The sequence below is a fragment of the Arachis ipaensis genome, chromosome B07, assembly GCF_000816755.2.
Source record: "Arachis ipaensis cultivar K30076 chromosome B07, Araip1.1, whole genome shotgun sequence".
Lineage (NCBI taxonomy): Eukaryota > Viridiplantae > Streptophyta > Magnoliopsida > Fabales > Fabaceae > Arachis > Arachis ipaensis.
In genome coordinates this window covers 123,151,774-123,172,191 of record NC_029791.2, presented here as the reverse complement: position 1 = coordinate 123,172,191, position 20,418 = coordinate 123,151,774, and the positions used below count along the sequence as shown (strand labels likewise).

The following is a 20,418-nucleotide window of genomic DNA, read 5'->3' as shown; positions in this document are numbered from 1 at the left end:
CGTATATAAACCCCCAAAACTCCTCCATTTTGACCAACCAGATTGAATCTAGTGGTTTATATCTCCCTCTATCTTTCCATAGTTTTGGATAATTCAACCAACCAAGATACTACTACTTTTGTGTTTAAAGTAGATAATTTTGTGGATGTCTCAGTATAGACTCATTAATCTACACTTCTGTTTAGAACATTATCTATAGTTGCTGTTTTATTTTTTATTTTGTTTCTTTCCCAGAAAAGTAATGCTTCGGGTGGATGCAAAACAGGGAGCTCCAAGAGATGGAAATTCTCCCCTTGAACTTTTTCAGGTAATCATATCCTTAAGGTTATTATTTTGAATTATTAAATATCGTGAGACTTAAAATCAATTCAGAACAACAGAATCCATCTTATTCCTTCTCTTTTTTTCCCTTTTGTAATTTTGTTTACGTGTTTATTTATATATTTATCATTGATAAAAATTGAGACCATGTGTATTGTTATATTGCCACATCAATATATTCCGCTTTACAAGAGTAAAGATCTATTGGGGAACTGAAATTAAAATTTGTTATCTTTAATTCTTTGCTCAGATTGTCAATCTTGATTCAGCTTGTTCCTAATGTGAATTACTTTTCACTATAGGTAGAGATTTATCCCCTTAAGATCCATTTAACAGAAACCATGTACAGAATGATGTGGGAGTATTTCTTCCCAGAAGAAGAACAAGACTCTCAACGCCGACAGGTTAGTTTAGGATCATTTATTACTATTCTGGAATTCCAAGGGCCAAATATATGGATAATTATGTCAGAAGTTAACATAGTTGTTATTAAACAGGAGGTTTGGAAGGTTTCAACCACCGCTGGTGCAAAGCGTGTAAAGAAAAGTTCATCACTCAATGAAGTTTCTGCTTCAAGCAGTAACACAACAAAAGAGTCTGAGGCTTCATCAAAATCTGGCATCTCTGCGATGCTATTTCCTTCAAGTCAGCCGGCTGATTCTGCTCAAGTAAGTATTTGATGAATTGTCAAACACATGTTCAGGGAATACTAATTCTAGGGGAACACTTCTGTTGGGCTGCATTGTAAAAATTCTGGATACGAGAATTTTTAAAAAATGGTCATAAAGATGAGGAAAGGCTGAAGTAAAGAAGACTCCTATGCATTGGTCCTCCAAAATATAACACACACAAACTTTTAAGGGCCAAAATGACAAGCTTTTCAAGCAGTATTAGTGTCACATTTGATCTTGTCTAATATTCTCCTGATTTCTATTATTTTAAGATGGTCACCTGCTTGCAGGCCTCCAAGGTGTCAAATGTCAAAGCAAACCCCAGTACTGGTACTGATCCCGAGTTGAGAAGAACTTCCTCGTTTGACAGAACTTGGGAAGAGACTGTGGCAGAATCTGTAGCTAATGAACTTGTCTTACAAAGCTTCTCTTCCTCAAAAAATGTCCCATTTGGTTCTACTGAGCAACAGGATGATGGCTCCAAGAATAAATCAAAAGATTCCAAAGGTTTCAAAGCTGGTCGCTCATCTCATGAAGAAAAAAAGTTGGCCAAGTCACATGAAGAAAAGAGATCTAGGCCACGAAAGATGATGGAGTTTCACAACATCAAAATTAGCCAGGTGGGTAATTTTGGTCCTTTTGGTGAAGCTATTACAGATCATCCTTACAAATGACATTATAATTCGAATTTCTGCAAAATGTTGTTTTGCAGGTCGAGTTATTGGTTACATATGAAGGACAGAGATTTGTTGTAAATGATTTGAAATTGCTGATGGACCAATTTCACCGGGTTGAGTTTACTGGGACTTGGCGAAGACTTTTCTCACGAGTTAAGAAGCACATCATCTGGGGAGTCCTAAAATCTGTGACAGGAATGCAGGTAATGAATGATTTACAGTTTTCTTCTTTTAGTGGTTGTATATGGCCTGCTGTTTTCCTTTCTTGATTCCTCTGCTATATATACCTACTACTATGAAGTGTAAGGATGTCATCAAACAAAACAAAATGAAACTTGAGTGAGTTCGATGTTTGTGTGATTCCCATTATCATTACCAGCAGTTTGACATGCTACCTTTGTTATTTTTTAAATAGGCTAAAATATGCTTTTTGTTCCTAACGTTTGCGATTTTTTTCAAAAATACCCTTAACGTTTAGTTTTATTCAATTTCTTCTTTAACATTTTCGATTTGTGTCAAAATTACCTCTGAATGTTAATTCCATGTAACTAGGGGCAAAATTGAAAACTTTAAAGAGTAGTCACAAATTGGAAACATTAGGGACAAAATTGAATGAATTGAAAATGTTAGGGACAAAATTGAATGAAATTTAACGTTAAGAATATTTTTGAAAAATATCGCAAACGTTAAGAACAAAAAGTATACTTTACACTTAAATATATTTATAAATTTGAAACTTTTGTAAAATAAAACCACTAATTTATTTACTTCACAATCTCCCACAACTCTTGAAGATAAACTATAGAGCGTGGGTTTGTGGTTGTTCCATTTTACTATTTCAATTGTGTGCTTTGCCATGTTTGCACCACCAGTAAATAACTCCTCAGGACTTCGCATTTGAGAACATAAATATGATGATATAATAGATGTGAAAGAAATTTCAATATAATTAGGAGGGAAAACACTACTTATTGTTAAGAGTTTTATTAGATGGTGATTCCCATTAAAAAGGCTTTTGTCAAGACAAGAAAAATGTGTGCTACTTCTATGTTGATTATACAGGATGTGGCATGCCAGTTACCGCCTTTCTTATTTTTTGGAGATTAATATGAAACTTTTTTATTTCATTAATTTTAACTATACCTACTACTTTTTTTTTTTGTGCTAAATGTTTTTGATATTTTATTTGATCATCAATTTGTAAACAGCATGTTATGTTGCTTTAAATAAATAGTAATATATGCACAGACTGGTCTGGTGGCAGCTTTTTCTTCTGAATTCCTTTAAATATTTTTCTACTATATCGGTGATGTAGGGTAAGAAATTTAATAACAAAGGTCAGAGTCAGCCCACTGGAGCTGGTGTTCCAGAGATCGACCTTAACTTTAGTGACAATGAAGGCCAGGCAGGAAAATCTGATCAGTATCCACCGTCTTGGCCAAAGCGTCCAAGTGATGGTGCTGGTGATGGTTTTGTAACATCCATTAGAGGACTGTTCAACACTCAACGCCGCAAGGCAAAGGCATTTGTGCTCCGAACAATGAGGGGTGCAGAAGACAATGATTTTCAAGGGGATTGGAGTGAAAGTGATGTTGAGTTCTCTCCTTTTGCCAGGCAGCTGACAATTACGAAAGCTAAAAAGCTTATTAGGCGGCACACAAAGAAGTTCCGCTCCAGAGGACAGAAAGGTCTGCTCAAGTGTCACCATTGTGCTTTTGCTAGCATTTTGTTTAGAACCCATTCTTTTTATGAAATGGAAATACTTTCTGTTTGGTTTTTTAGAATATCCTACATTAATATTATACTTATTACTGACTTCTTGAATCATACAATCATACCCTTTATCCATCTTCTCCAACTTCCTGTATATAGCCTGTAGCCTAGGCCTAAAAAGTACACTACCCCAAGCTGTTTTGTTTAGTGGTGAAATTTTTGCAGATTAAAATATCTCATTAAATTTTTATATTTGCCTTCCTTATCTTTGCTGATTTTTTCAGGCTCATCCTCACAACAAAGAGAATCGCTACCATCATCTCCAAGAGAGACAACCCCATTTGATAGTGATTCTTCAAGCGGATCCTCACCATATGAAGATTTTCATGAGTAGAAATGGTTTCAGTAATTCCTTTACTTATCAGTTGTGTGCCACATAAAGTACTCTCTCTGGCAGCTGACCTTTTCTCTGTTAAGAAAGAACTCGATGGAAGAAACTTAAAGAGATACTATGAGCAGAGAGGTCAGGCATAAACTGGAAAGAAAACAGGGGACTCGAGATATTTTGGCAATGCATGGTTTATGTTGATTGATTGATACTCAAATGTGTATACTCACCAATGTTGATTATAGTCAAATGTGTATGCTCACTGGCAACCCAAGAGATCAGTGTGATTCAGAGCCTTGGTTTCATCCCCTATATTTTCTGTTACCATCAACCACAGATTTCCATTCCTCCAGATCTCCAGTAACGGACATCTCCCACGTCATCCTTGTGTTGTATATTCTTGTAGCCACAGGTCAATTATTAGATAGAAAATTAGGACCCTAAAGGTTGACATGATTTTGTACAGACATTTGATTATATTTTGAAAAATAGAATAAAAGCAATATTCTCTCTTAACATCAGTGATATATATATGTAAGGTTAGGTTATGCTAATCCATTTTCCAAGAGAATAATCTTCGTCTTCCTATATGGCATATTGGTCAGCAATTTTCTATTATTTATCCACATAGATGTTTAAATTTGTAGAAAATTTATATACGTTATGGAATGAAGTGTTTTTAACAAGGCTCCTAGAACACCAAATATAAAATATGACATGGTGATTGGTGAATGTGTTTATACAAAAACTTGAGTAAACTACCATTGCAGCATTTCTAATGAAGAAATATTTGAACGCAGTCAATTTTAATATTTTATCATGACTAACTAAATCTTTGTTGTATCAATGTTCAAATCTTTCATAATTATAAATAGTTTACTAAAAAATTCCAAACATAAAATATCAAAATTGATTATTGCCATTCGGTTTCTCATGACAGCAAATCACAATGGAAAAAGCCCCTTTGAACCTAAAGTCAGACTCAGATTCCAACTTCCTCACACTATGAAAAAAGCCTTTTTCCTTTGATGATGAACACATCACTAGCACCATCTCTGTCTGGTACCTGCCACAAGTGCACCACTCCAACTTTTAGAGCCCAACCAAGTCTTGATGCATTGACAGCATGGTAAAATTTTCAGCAACACTCTTCCAGCAACATAACTAATTATTGCCACATCTAGAGGACAAATGTCTAATCGTATCCAATAAAACATTGCCCAATCAAATTGAAATTTCACAGCCATTAGATCCTCAAAAATGGCATGTAAGTTTCACACAATAAACGCCAATGGCTGCAACAAGAAGCAAGTCAAGAGAAAAGAGATAAGTTATATGAATGCAATTACAAACTAACCTTGGGAAAAAAGGCATTAAGAAATCTTAAAAAGTTAAAACCAATAAATTATCAGATCAAACAATCCATTATAAAATAAAATTTGACAGTGAAGTGAACACATCCCCATGAAAACATGAAAAGATATTATTTTTGAAATTCTTGAAATTCTCTACTATTTTTCTTTGAAATTATTACAGAAAAAAAGGATAATTTACTGTAAGAAAGAACAAGATAGGCTCAGCAAAACAGAAACACAGAACAAATGAAAAAGTAAATCAATATTATGAATCTCTAGTCAATGGCAAAACATCCATGTTACCTTCAGTAATCTACTATAGTAACCTCTGGAAAGAGGGAGTTTCGAATTAAGAAATCCACTGCTCCATCAATTCGTGGAGATGACAGTTGCAGTTCTGCTTTATGTAGCTTTTCCGGCCTGCGAAACTTCTGCACTTTCACTATCAATGATTTCAAGTTATCCAAGCATGGGCTTTCAGTGTTCACCAAATCTGGGATTTTGGAGAGAATCTACACAAATTCACAAGATTGCTCAAGACAAAACTTACACTTGAAAATGCATCTAAGGACAAGAAATCTTGCTATATAAAAAAGAAAACTAAACTAAGATACCTCAAGAGTACATGAACTGACAGTCAATGATCTTACATTAGCAAGCAATTGCAGCCAGCTAATTAGGATGAAAGGTGAGTGCAAGCGACTCGATAATACCGATTTGGGAACATCGATATTTACTTCTTCAAGAAAAGGAAGATTGCTTTTTGAAGAGATTTTCTGAGAGATAACACCCCGATAAGCAAAAGAACAAAGACTTGGAGTTGATAGCACAATTTCATAAGCTTCTTTGCTATGAAAAGGGAAAGAATGAATGGTCAAATTGGCAAGTGTAACATTTGAAATGCAGAGGATATGTGGAACCTTTACAACATAATGCTCAATGACCAAAGTCTTCAACTTGATACAACCCGAAAAGGGATCCACCACTTCCCCGTCACCAGCACTAAAGGCAAATCTCCTAAGACGCAAACTCATTAAAGCTGTCATATTTAGAAACTTTGGAAGCAATCCGAGGGCCTCTCCATTAGGAACTGAAAGATCAAGCCACGTTATAGTTTGAATCGAAAACAAGCAAGGTGGCAACTCTATACCACCAGAATCAATATTGAGTCTCAATTGCTCAATCCTATGTGATTCAGCATATTTCACAACCCTTATCAGAAGCTTAGGCGGGATAAGACCATCATAACAGAAATCTAGGCTGTGGAGTGGAACAGAGCCATCACGAAAAGATAGAACCTTATTAACAAATTTCTTGAACAATGTCATATGTCGAAATTCAGGGTCTGTTCTACGTAATCTAAGAGAAGGAACTCGTTTCCATAGATCCTTCCATCTTGTGGACAAGAGAGTAGTCATAACAGCATCTTTGGTTGTTAGGAATTCCAACAAGTGAATCAGAACACAATCCGGTAAGTCACTGAGCCTATCTTCATCCCCTTCCCTCTCACTAACACTACCATTAGTATTTCTTGCTCTCTTCAAATTGGGTTCAATAGCATCAAATTTCATCGCTGGCATATCTGACCCAACAAAAAAAAAATGAACTTTACACATTGTTTCTCACTCCCAGAAGCAAAGGGAATTCGCAAAAGTTTGCTATAATATATAAATATACGCAAAATTAAAGAGTGACAGTAGTGAAAGACATATGAATCGAAAAACGTGAACGTTAAATTCTATGGAAATTGAAGAATGTGAGGAACAAATAGTTAGAATGAATGGGTCAGGGTTACCTGTAGTTGGGGAGATTCAAACGCCTCAAAGTCTCAAAACACCTGAAAATGTTTTATGACTCGGTTCAGAAATTGCAACCCTTTTTCCCAAGGTTATGAAAACCAGACCGGTAATAGACAGGTCAGGTAATTGATAATAGTTTAATAGTTTAGAGTAAAGTATCGTTTTTATCTCCAACGTTTAGGGTAAGTCCTATTTGTGTCCTTAACGTTTAAGTCGTCTTATTTGTATCCTTAGCATTTATAAAAGTGATTCAATGTTATCCTACTATCAATTATACTAACAAATCAGATTATATTTTTCAATTATTCTCACTTGGATGTATTCATTCTCAATTAGATCTTACTTGGATGTGTTCAATTTTAATATTATACTCACTGTTTGTGTTTCGATTCAATTATGTCCCTAAAAAAGTGAATTATGTAAATGTTGTAGGAATTAATTTCAACTTTTGATGAGCTATTTTTCGGAGTGAATCATCGATTCTATCATAGACATTTGTATTATAGCTTCAAGAAGAGATTTTTAAAACTCAAACTAAAACGCTCATGATGTGTAATTGATGACAGGATAACATTGAATCACTTTTATAAACGTTAGGGATACAAATAGAACGATTTAAACGTTAGTGACACAAATAAGATTTACCCCAAACGTTGGGGACAAAAACAATACTTTACTCCATAGTTTAATATTTCAACATCAACAACAAATTTTGTCCCACATAGTCACCCACTACATGCATTAAATAAATCATTATGTCATATAATGTGTTTAGTCTGCACTGAAATTTGGATTTTTAATAGATACAAAATAATATGAAATTAATCACTATCTAAAATAATACATTTGTTATATATTTTGTAAAGACAAAACCAATATGAAAGATTGATTATATTAACTCTCTAATATGATGTGAATACTACATTTTTTATCTAATATAAAATATGCAATACAATTTACAATGCTTGAAACAACTAAAGAAAGAACAACTAATATTATTTTCTAATTAAAGAATGGTTTATGTGACATGAGAAATAAAGCTCTACTATTTTTTTTCCTTAAATTTCTCACGGTTCTCCTAACCTTACTGAACACCTATTATTTTTACAATTTTCTACTTTGGTTACAATTTGATAAACTGACTCAAATTTTAAACGAACAAATTGTAGTAGTCGTATCCGGTTGCATCACCTTGACAATGACTGCTTACGTATCCTTTACCAAGATCAGACTAAACGTAGTTCCTTTATTCGCCATGTAATACCTAACAGAGAATAATGTTGAGCAAATCCAAGTAATGCTGGAATTTGTTTCTCAATACTACTTTAGTCAATATGTCTGCTGGGTTTTCGTTTGTACGTACCTTCACGAGAGAAATGTCACATTTCTCTATAACATCACGCACAAAGTGATACCTAACATCAATATGTTTGGTACGAGCATGATGAACCTGGTTTTTAGCCAAATGAGTCGCATTTTGGCTATCACAACTAAGATTCACACAATCTTGCTTAAAACCCAAATCGTCTAGAAGACCCCTTAACCATAATGCCTCTTTCACCCCTTCTGCTATTGCTATGTACTCAGCCTCTGTAGTAGATAGTGCCACTGTAACTTGTAACATCGATTGCCAACTAACCGGAACACCATATATTTTATATACATAACTAGTTGTAGATCGTCGTCTGTCTAGATCACCAGCATAATCAGAATCAACAAAACCACTAATTTGACATGATGATTTACCACCAAAGCATAAACATGTGTCAATGGTACCCTTCAAGTACTTTAATATCCACTTGACTGCTTCCCAGTGTATCTTCTCCGGGTTCGCCATAAACCTGCTAACAACACTGATTGCTTATGAAATGTCTGGGAGTGTGCATACCATAGCGTACATTAGACTGTTTACAGCACTTGCGTAAGATACATTGTCCATGTAAGCCTTATCTTCTGCTGTTATAGGAGATTGTTTACTTGAGAGCCTAAAATGTAGAGCCAATTGAGTCACCATCGGCTTAACATTTTTTATCCCAAACCTTTCGATAACCCGTTCAATGTAGCCTTTTTGGCTCAGGAACAATTTTCGACTTGATCTCTCTCTTCTAATCTCCATGCCTAAAATTTTTCTCGTAGTACCCAAATCTTTTGTTTCAAACTCTTCACCAAGTTGAAACTTTAACCTATCTATCTCCACCTTGTTCTTGGAAGCAATGAGCATGTCATCCACATATAATAAAAGATAGATATAATCACCTCCAGGAAGCTTACGAATATATACACAACAATCATAGTTACTTCTAAAGAAATCAAATCGCTTGTACCATTGCCGAGGAGATTGTTTCAATCCATAAAGCGATTTCCTCAAGCGACAAACCTGACCTTTTTTACCCTCAATCTTGAAACCCTCAAGTTGATACATGTAAATTTCTTCCTCTAAATCGCCGTGTAAGAATGCTGTCTTCACATCTAGTTGTTCTAACTCAAGATCGCCATGAGCTACAAGACTTAAAAGCGTCCGAATGGAAGTGTGTTTCACCATAGGAGAAAATATCTCATTATAATCAACTCCTTCTTTCTATGCGAATTCCTTGGCCACTAACCTAGCCTTGAATCTTGTATCATCCAATTTAGTAGGATCTTCTTTTTTTTATACATCTACTTACAACCAATAGCAGTATTTTTCACGGGCAATGGGACCACCTCCCATGTCTTATTTTTATGAAGAGACTGCATCTCTTCTTCCATAGCAACCAACCAGCTCTCACTATCATTGTCCTTGATAGTTTGTTTTAAGGTGACTGGCTTATCATCCTCCACCGAGAGTACATACTCTACCAAATTTAACTGCTCATAATGCCTCAAATGCTTGTCTAACCCAAGCTTCTGTACGAGTTTGTAATTCCTCTTTGGCCTAATGGATGCCAAAAAATCCTGCTGTTGCTGTTGTAATACATGTGTATTTTCTCGCTGAATCTCCTTATGATCAAGTTCATCGTCCTCCTCATCTTCGTGAGTAGCATTAAGATGCTCTACCTGAACATGACTAGATTCTATTGGTTGATTTTTAGACTCTATCTCCACCACTTGAGTGTTTATAGTTTTTCCAACATTACCATCATCTGGAGTCATAACTTTAGACAAAGCTACCATGGATCTTTCATTAAAGGTCACATATCTACTGATTACAAAATTAGAATCATTTACGCTCCAAAGACGATAGCCTTGAACCCCTCTTGGATACCCCAAAAAGATTGCATTCTTAACTCTTTCATCAAGTTTATTGTCTTTGACATGATAATAAGTCGTGCATCCAAAGAGTCTGAGTTTCTCGTAATCTGCATGTTCCCCTTACCACACCTTATAAGGTGTGTCTCCATGTAAAGAATAATGTGGAGATCGATTTACTATGTAGCATGCTGTAGCAATTGACTTAGCCCACCATTCTCTACCTAACCCAGAATTAGAGTGCATACACCTTGCCTTCTCTTGTAGTATACGATTCAATCTTTTCACGATTTCATTCTTTTGTGGTGTGTCTCTAACTGTCCAGTGTCTCACAATGCCTTCCTGATCACAGAACTCCTTGAAAGCTCCATCCGTATACTCTGTGCCATTATCAGATCGCAGAGTTTTTACCTTCTCACCTGTTCTATTTTCAACCATTACTCTCCACCGTTTAAAAGTGTCGAATGCATCATTCTTATGATTGAGGAAGTAAACCCAAGCATACCTTGAATAATCATCAACAAACGTAACAAAGTACCTGGAACTACCATTGGAAGTAACTTTAGCCGGACCCCAAATATTAGTATGCATGTAGTCTAACAACTCTCTGCTTTTGTGTTTGCTTGTAGAAAACTTCACACTGTGTGCCTTTTCATAGACACAGTGTTCACAAAACTCAATCTGTGGTTTCTTCATATTTTCCAGCAAACCTTTTTCGCTAAGCAATGATAGATCCTTTTCCAACATATGCCCAAGTCGCATGTGCCAAATCCTCGTGCAGTCTATTTGGTCTTTACTTCCACAGATTCCAACTGCTAGCTCACCTATAACAGTTGTCCTTAAAAGAGGATAAAGATTACTAAAGAACCACGAACAACTTTTAAAACCCCATTTTCAGCAACCATTTTTCTCTAACAAACCTATAGAGATCAGATTTTTTCGCAAGTCAGGAATATGTTTCACATCCTTCAAGGTTCTTACAACTCCATCATGCATCTTGATTCTTATAGTACCTACCCCTACAATTTTGCAAGCAGGATTGTTGCCCATCAAAACTGTGCTGCCATTAGTGCTTTGATAGGTAGTAAACCACTTCCTATTTGGATCATATGGTGAGAAGCTCCAGAATCAAGCATTCACTTACCGGATATCTCGTAAGAATCATCTATTACACAATAACAATCTTCACCATCATTTGAGACGTAACTTGCTTCTTGTTTTTATTTTGAGTTGCCATTGTTCTGTTTCTTGAAATTTATCTTCTTATTTGGACAATTTGCTTTAGAATATCTAGGCTCACCACATTTAAAGCATGTTCTCTCCGAGTGAGGTCTAGATTTTAGCCTACACTTTCCACGCTTACCTTTTCCTCTTTCATTACTCCTCCCTCTAGCTGCAAATAATTCTTGTGCTTAATCATTATACTCTCTTTCATTTGAAGATGATATTACACTAATAGAAACCTTACGTAGATCATCTGCTAAAAGTGATGCCCTCGTTTCATCCATGGTCAGAGTGTCACCCACCAGCATCAAAGTTTGTACCAAATTTTTATAGGACTTCGGTAATGAAAGTAATAATATGAGTGCCTGATCCTCATCATCAATTTTCACATCTATATCCTTTAAGTTTGATATAATCCTATCAAATTTATTGATATATTCTCGGAATGGGGTGCCTTCTTCCATCTTGCATGTATACAATTTAGATTTTAAGTAGATCCTGTTAGTTAGAGTCTTTGTCATGAAGTTACTCTCTAAATTTAACCAGACGCCTGCTGCAGTTGCTTCTTCATTTACCAAGAAAGCAACATCCCTCTCAAGGCATAAGATTATTGCAGCCCGTGCTTCAAGATCCTTCATATCCTCTGGCTTTTTCTCTTTTTCTGCCAGTACCTTTTGAAATTTTTGTGATATAACCAAATTTTTTATCTGCATCCTTCAATAAGAAAAATCATTTTTCCCATTAAATATCTCGATTTCATATTTGCCTACTTTGACATTTTCACTAGTAGAAGTCATTGTATTCAAACTTGAATTTTACCACTCAAATAATGAATAATATAATATTGGCTCTGATACCAATTGTTGAGTTTGTAGTGAAATTTGAACTTCTAATAGATATAAAGTAATATGAAATTAATCATTATCCATAATAATGCACTTGCTATATATTTTGTAAAGACAAAACCAATATGAAAGATTGATTATATTAACTCTCTAATATAATGTGAATACTAAATTTTTCATTTGACACAAAATATGCAATGCAATTTATAATGCTTGAAACAACTAAAGAAAGAACAGCTAACATTGTTTTCTAATTAAAGAATGGTTTATATGACATGAGAAATAAAGCTCCACTATTTTTTTCCTTAAATTTCTCATGGTTCTCCTAACCATACTTAACACCTATTATTTTTACATCATGTATCATATCTACATTCTATCTCATCTACCTTCATAATCGGGTGCTCTGCTAATCTTCTTTCTACATGTCTAAACTATCTGAGAATAGATTCTACCATCTTTTCTTCAATAGACGCTACTCTAACTTCCTATCTTATATATTAATTCTTTATTTTTCTTATTTGTGTGTGATTGTTAATTCATCTCAACATCTTCGTCTCTATCATACTTAATTTATATTCATATTCACTTTTTACCGTCTAACACTGTTACATATAATATAGCTAGCCTAATAGCAGTGCCTAATTTTTTTTTTAAGTTTTAAAAGTACTTTTATAAAATCAGATTAAATAAAAAATATCTTTTATATATAATCTACACGTATATTACAAAATATAATACAAAATAATGCAAATATCTCTATCAAGCATAATTTTTGTTTTTTTATTGTGGGATTAGAAATTGAGTGATGCTACATATACAAGTATTTTTGTAACTAAGTTTAATCAAGTTGGTGCAAAGCCCAGCAAAAAAAGTGTGCATACGTCACTACACCTCATTTTTCGCGCTTTCTACAGCACATAAATTTTTTAAGCATAGCATAAAATATATTTGTAATATTACAAATTTATTGATATAGCACACAAAATTTTACACATAGCACACACATTTTTATTGTGAGTGTATTTTGTTAGTTGGGTGAGTCAATGTTCTGGATATGTAGTCTTCCAAAAGTTTATGTGATGCACATCAAAATTTCTGTGCTATGCACCAAAATTTGTGTCGTATGTAACACCCTACCACACAAAACCTTACGCTCGAGTCATAAAGCAGAGGTGGCGATATATTACGACCTCTAAAAATATAAAATCATATATATAATATAGATGAAATGAATATATATTCGAGGAGTTTTGAAAGAAGCTTAAATAATAAGTCACAAAAATAAAAGCACATCACTCGCGTGAGCGTAAACCGAGAAACCAGAAAAGGATAATACATAAGTATAACGAGTAAAATATCAAGAGTTACAAAATACTGAATCTCTGACTCAACCTGCGAAGCTAAGGCTGGCCGGAGTATAAATACATAGATATACATAGCCCAAAATATCTCAAAACAGATAACACAACAACATGTCTCTCCACATCGACTTCTAAGAGGAAATAAAATAAGGTTATACATACAGAGGAGAATTTAACAACAGAATATAGAGCATAAGCCCAAAATACAGAGTCCCAAATATAACACTTCGCTTGCAGAATGAACTCTAGACGCTTACCGAGGTGTTGCTCAACCTGCATCTGAAAACAATAATATATATATGGTATAAGAACCGGAGGTTCTCAACATGGTAATGGTGCCACGTATATTAGATATAAGGTCCTGGAAAAGCCATAGGCAATCTTAGAATGCCGACACTCAGATTATAAAACTTAAAGAACTAAAATAGTAACCATGAATGGATGGTCCTCTAGGGATTCTTAAACCTAACTAAAACTTAACTAGAACCCTAAATCTCTCCGCCTTTCCTCCGCTCCTCCATCTCCGGTGAAATTACAAAGACAAACAAGCAGATAATGGCAAACACAGGTAGAATACAAGTAATACAGATAACAAATATAACAAATAGCATATTATAATCACTTAGGCAATCTCAATTAATGCACAAGCAAGCAATTCAAACAATATGCATATGATGCATGCCTGTCCTATGGCTAATGAGTCTCATTTGTCGATTATAAAACCAACCGACAAGTCTGGCTGCTAAACCCTGGAATGTCCCCCGATGCGCATCCCCAAAAGTCTATGCATAATTTTTTTTCATATATAAAAAATTTCTCAATGGGGGTATCCTTCCTAAGAATTTATAAGTGTCCAGTCACCTCTTACGTCGTAGGGTCAACAGAGTATCGAGTCTCAACCTGGAACACGTGGTGGCAAGCCACGGTACTTTACCCAGAGACATTCGTATCTCAGATAACATAAGTGCATATGCCTCATTTCATTTATATTCATTCATAATCATTTCATAATCATTCATTATAGCCATAACATTACTTATATATCATATATTTGCACTTATACAAAATTAATCATAACCCGGAGCAAGTAGAACGAACCACACCCTTGCATCTACCCGGAGAGCCTCTATACTAACCAACCTGGAGCAAGTGGGGCGAAACCACAACCCTTGCGTCTATCTAAGAGGTACGTTCTCATATGCCCAGGAAGAACAAAGGAGGGGATCTTAACCTCCCACCATCTCGCTGGGGACAATTTTACAATACCAGGAGGAACAAAGAAAGAGATCCTCACCTTCCACCATCTCCTGGGGTCGCACTTTCAAGAAAGAGTGCTCAGATGTAACATTTATTCTTTACTTTAATCAATTTCATAATTTAAATAGTATATATATACACCATATCTCCTCATACCTAATTCATCACTTCTCAAACTTTTTTCATCTCCAAGTTACTACCCTCTCCTAACTTTTTCTCATCAATCAATAGATAACTAAGGTTTAGAGGCTAAAAGAGTAAAAATAGAGGTTTAGAGGTTCAAAATTAGGTTTTAAAACACAAAATTAAGTTTGCTGAAAACAGGGGTCACGCGTACACATAGGCCACGCGTACGCGTGGGAGTGCAATTTACCCATCACGTGTATGCATTACCTCGTCTGCGTATGAAGCCCACCCACATACGCATGCATGCCAGATTAGTAAAAAATGGTTAAGTCTGCAGAATTTCAATTTTACATACCAAATTTCTGACGCGCATAACTTTCTAGTTTTAAAACATTTTTCATCCGTTCTTTAAACGGCGTAAACTTCACGGACCCAATTTTTATATGAAATAAGTTTGAAACAATTTAGGAGTCCGGAAGCCAAGTTATGGCTCACCGAAGTTTGGCAAAAAATCAGATTTTCACAAAAGTTCATAAACCTCTGTTTTCACCAAAAAGAAACTCAATATTAACATTCTATGCATATAAACAGCACCACAGCTTACCATTTACAGCACCACAATTTCCACATCCTACCACAATCAACCATACCTCAATTTTACATAATCTCATACATAAATCCCTCAATTATATCAACAAGATCATCATTTATTCATCATATACACATATACATCATTATCACCTTATCAATCATCTCCAAATCATCATTTAGCATTCTACGTTCATCACCACACCAATCACCACTAATACTCAGCCTATTTCAACAATTATTAGCAAGGTACTAAACATTTAATCACATTCATGCATCCACACCTATCCTACGATCATCTAGCCTAAGTTTTCACAAGACATTATATATTAAATACAAGAAACCAAAACAACCCACTTAGGCAAGATTACAAGCCTCCAACACCAAAAATCCAGCAACCAATACCAATTTTCAAGCTTCCAATTTCCACAAATATGCTCCAATTCTTATACATATATCACCTAATTCACATTACCACATTTATATACCAAATTTCAATATCCAAACACACATAAACAAGGAAATTGACTAGGGTTGATGATCCTTACTTTGTATGTGCCTCAATTTAGCAAAAGTCCACTAATTCCTCAAGTCAATTTGATCCTAAAACATCAAATTAACCAAAATTTTAACACCCCAAAACCATGATATTTTCGAACTGAAGAAGAGAAAATAGGAACTGGGAATGTGATTTCCTCATCTTATAACATACTGGGCTTTGTAGAGCTTGTCACTGTAGACGCGTGGCCGCAAACAGAGTGAGAAGATATGAGGATTTGAATGAAAACGAAGGGTTTGGAACCCTCCCGTCTCTTGCCTTGTGTTTTGGGAACGTGAATGGTGAATGGAGGGGGAAGAAATGAGCTGAAGCTCATTTTGTTCATGGGTTCGGTTGGGCCCTTGGGCCTATTTTGGGCCCGGTTCGACCGGTTCAGTCCGTTCGGTCCAATTTTGGGCCAAATTCTTTAAAATTAGTGTCAAAATTTTTATTTTAATTAGCTCTACCTCCTTAAACTATAAAATTTATATTTCAAATTTCTTTTATTAAAAATTAATTTATTGATTAATTATTCGCTAAATTTACGGGGTTTACATCCTACCCACCTAATTAAGAACTTTGCCCTCAAAATTCAGATTCAGTTGCCTGAAAAGAGGTGTGGGTAGTTCTTCCGCATATCTGGTTCAAGTTCCCAAGTGTGTTTCCCAATTTCAACTCCACTCTTAGCATCCTCTGCTAATGAAACTCCTCCTCTGCGTAGCCGCTTAACACTGGTATTATACTATCAATTCTAACCGCAGTTACTTAAAGTGTTAGATTTTCTCTTAGTTGCACTGATTCAGGTTCTATTATGTGATTGGTATTGGCTATCAAATTCGGGAAGTAATACTAAGGTGTTTGGTGCTCCAGTTTCAAATCGACATAGAGGAGTTTAGTACACCGTGAAACCTCACCTTCTTTCTGATGTATAGTCTTGTTAATATCTCTAATAAATAGTTTGCTCCGATGGACGGAATGAATTTAGTTAATTGACCCACGATCACCTAACAGTATTACTTCCTATCCTAGTCCTCGATAACCTCTTTCATAATCAGTAGCAATCCCTTTTTACTTTCATTGTGAAACCTTCCATGGGTGCCACATCCCGGATGACTCTTGGTACTCGCTCCTCATCTTCTAACATGTTAGATATTCAGTCACACGCGCCACCACGTTATTTATCATTTCGGGCTACTCAACCCTATCTTATTATAATTGTGATACACTTTAACAATCCTCGGTTGAATTGAAATCTGTTCTTGATGGCTTCAGACAATGGTTTATGTCTCTATTTTCTGCATTAGGCGTACTAATCTCTTCTTATACTTTCGAATCCGTTTCTTCATTCCTCCAAGTTTCATTCTTTGTTTCCCTCAATCTCTTCTTAATTCCCTTTTATTTGCCAGACTTCGACATCCTTTGTAGCTCTCTATCTTGTTACGCTTCCTGTATCTCATCTTTACCACGTTTTAAAATTGCAATGGATTTAGTCTGATACCTCCAGTCACACTTTCAGTATCTAACTTAGGGCTTCAACTTACTTAACAGTTCTTCTCCTTTATCGTCCTCCAAATAGTTCTCGGAGACTTTATGCTGAGTGCGTTCGCCACCACATCACATTTGTTGCATCTGTGCGTATCCTAATCTCTTTAACAATGCATCGCAGTTATTCCAAATGGTTTATTTGGTTCGGGAATCACAAATACTGGCACTGAGGTTAATCTTTTCTCTCAAGTTTCGAAAGCTTCCAGGGTATTCAGGTATTCCATACACACGGTGCATCTTATTGCATCTACTTAATCACAAGCGATACAATCAATGAAAATTAAGGCTCTAAAATTCCTAGTAATGTCGCAGGTTCATTTTCGTGTTCAAAAATCTTGCTCTAAGGAATTAACACTTTAATGGTTGCATCTAGGAGTTGTGTGTGAAGCAAAATCCAGCACGAGTTGATTTTCAACAAGATGTTATGTTCAAAGAGACGAACGAGCAACACGAATGGTGTTCACAAAAAATTAAAAGAAAGTCTTGTATACGGTCAGATAGAGTTGTACCGAAATAATGGAATGCACAAAAAGAAGAACTAAGGTGCATCTCAAGAAAAGAGTTCAAATCAAGAACCCTTGATAGAAAGAAGGAAGCGTATAGAGTCAAGAAAATCTCGGCTGATTTTGAAGAATACGGTTTGCAAATGAGAGCAACTATACTCACAGCAAGTTCCTAAGGTTTCAAGGATTACGTGATTATACTAAGACAAGCTCATGCTTATTCCAAAAGAGACAAGCTTTATGCGAGTAAAGAATAGGATTAGAAGAACGATGAATTCGGCTTTTTAAGAAGAAATTCAAGGTAGAGTTTTCAATGTAAGCTATAAAAGAAAGGTTAGATCAAGTCGCGAAGATTAGTTGGCGCACCCTCTCTCTCGCGTAGAGCTTCCTATTGTTGTCTTTCCTCTTCACTTCACATAACCAGTACCTCCCACAGGGAAACACTTGATCGAATGGGTTTTTTTCTGCTACTTTCTTCAACTGCCTCCTAAATTCTGTCGATTATCACGATGTCTTCTATCATGATGCAATCGAAGTTAATCCGACTTCCGGCACTATGTCTATCACAAGTTCACTTTCTCTCGGAGATAGATATTCTAGTATACCTTCAAGAATTACTTAAAGACTTTCTCACAATAGGAATTTAGCCTGATCTTCACTCGCCTCTTAAATAATTTGTAGCTAAAGGTTGTATCTGCTCCATTCCTCTTTCTCGTAATTTACCGTCACTGGATTTCGAACAATAACTCCGCATAGCTGTCAAAACTTCCGATCCCTTAGTTAAAAAGATAAAAGCGCACAAGGACTTAGTTAAAAACTGGGTTCAAAATATGCTTGAACGCCTAGCATTTCTCTTCTCGTTCTCCAAAACCAACACAAAAGTTTGCCAAATCTTTATGACATGAACTAAATACGTTGTTATGCTAAATTATACGTAAGAGGACATGATAGTGTTTGATTTATTTGGTTGATCTCACCTAGTGGAATAAGATCTTGTTTGTTTGTTTTATATCAATTATATTATATATACATTAAAAACTAATTATCAATAAGCTATTACTTATCAAAATATGTATTTGATATTTTATTTATTGTAAGNCATGCATATATTTTTCTCCTTTCAACAAAATCAGAAATCTTAGTGTATATATATTCTTTCTCTTGTGTCTTTTGCATTGATGCTCTGATGCAGTCTTTTTCTTTCCTTTTTTATACCATAGAAATGAAGCTGGACTTATTGAAGAGATTGTCAAAGAGATCTCGAAGAAAGTGAAGTGTTGCTTTTCAAGTGTGTCGGAAAATCTTGTTGGAATTGATGAAAACTGTAAATATTTTGAACCAATGTTGGCTAATTGAATCAAGAGAAGTTCGAACCCTCGGAATTTGGGGGATGGGAGGCATAGGTAAAACAACCATTGGTGAAGTTGTATTTGAAAAATATTCATCCCAATACGAAGGTGGTTGTTTCTTTATTTAGAAAACGTAAGAGAAGAATCACAAAGGTTTGGATCTCATTCTTCACAAATTTACTTTATATAATTGATATGAATTAACTAAAGATATTAATAAAATTAGATAAGACAATAATAAAGTAAGAGAAAATATTAAAATATAATTAATATCAAGGTAATGAATTATATATTCATCTTTAATTATAAAGCTAACATAAAAAGAGAGAGCAATTTCTATCTTTTCTAGTTCCTTTTCCTAAGGAAATTTTAAGTTTTTTATAATGTACATTAATGTATTTTTTTTAAATTTTGTTTCTAATAAAATATGTTAGTTACATTATATAATTAACGCCGTCTGTGGGGATCGAACCCACGACCACGTGGTTAAAAGCCACACGCTCTACCACTGAGCTAAGATGGCTTGTTGTTAAACTCTTAGTTTTGATATAATTACAACACAATAATAAAGAAAGAGAAAATATTAAAATATAATTAATAGCAAGGTAATAAATTATTTGTTCATCCTTGTTTATAAAACTAAAATAAAAAGAAAGAGCAATTCCTATAATGTAAAAGGTTAATCTATCTTTTAGTCCAAATATGTTTTATAGTTTTTTTTTTTAAGGGTAGTTTAAGTTTCTTATAATGTACATTAAATGATTAATGTATCCGTGGAGATCAAATCTACGACTACGGAGTTAAAAGCTACGCGCTCTACCACAGTATCATTGAGCTAAGACGGCTTGTTGTTAAACTTCATAATTACAACAAAAATATTTTTTTTATTTTGCAAGAAATATAATGAAAATTGAAAAATGATCAAGT

At 34.9% G+C, this 20,418-nt stretch overlaps 2 protein-coding genes and 1 non-coding gene across 5 annotated transcripts in view; 1 reads left to right on the top strand and 2 right to left on the bottom strand.

Annotated features, from left to right (window-relative positions):
• Window positions 1-4,321, top strand: part of LOC107606226 (protein SABRE) — a gene marked incomplete in the record, with an annotated part of 21,569 nt that extends 17,248 nt beyond the window's left edge. Inside the window, 7 exon segments of the mRNA XM_021106517.1 lie at window positions 235-307; window positions 624-725; window positions 819-989; window positions 1,265-1,612; window positions 1,705-1,872; window positions 2,985-3,357; window positions 3,667-4,321. Coding sequence (XP_020962176.1) covers window positions 235-307; window positions 624-725; window positions 819-989; window positions 1,265-1,612; window positions 1,705-1,872; window positions 2,985-3,357; window positions 3,667-3,776 — 1,345 coding nt within the window.
• On the bottom strand, window positions 4,658-7,057 carry LOC107606225 (putative F-box/FBD/LRR-repeat protein At4g13965). 3 transcript variants are annotated; one of them, XM_016308243.2, is made up of 4 exons: window positions 6,921-7,057; window positions 5,740-6,707; window positions 5,429-5,637; window positions 4,658-5,065 (listed from the first exon to the last, which is right to left on the bottom strand). In XM_016308243.2, exons 2-3 carry the CDS (start codon window positions 6,703-6,705, stop codon window positions 5,431-5,433), a joined length of 1,173 nt encoding a protein of 390 aa, XP_016163729.1. In that variant the 5' UTR covers window positions 6,706-6,707; window positions 6,921-7,057; the 3' UTR covers window positions 4,658-5,065; window positions 5,429-5,430. The 3 variants fall into 3 exon arrangements, with proteins under 3 accessions (XP_016163729.1, XP_020962178.1, XP_020962177.1); XM_021106519.1 differs by lacking the exon at window positions 6,921-7,057 and having other exon boundaries at window positions 5,776-6,914; XM_021106518.1 differs by lacking the exon at window positions 6,921-7,057 and having other exon boundaries at window positions 5,740-6,911.
• TRNAK-UUU lies at window positions 19,943-20,014 on the bottom strand. The gene has a single exon. It is a non-coding gene; the product is annotated as a tRNA-Lys (tRNA).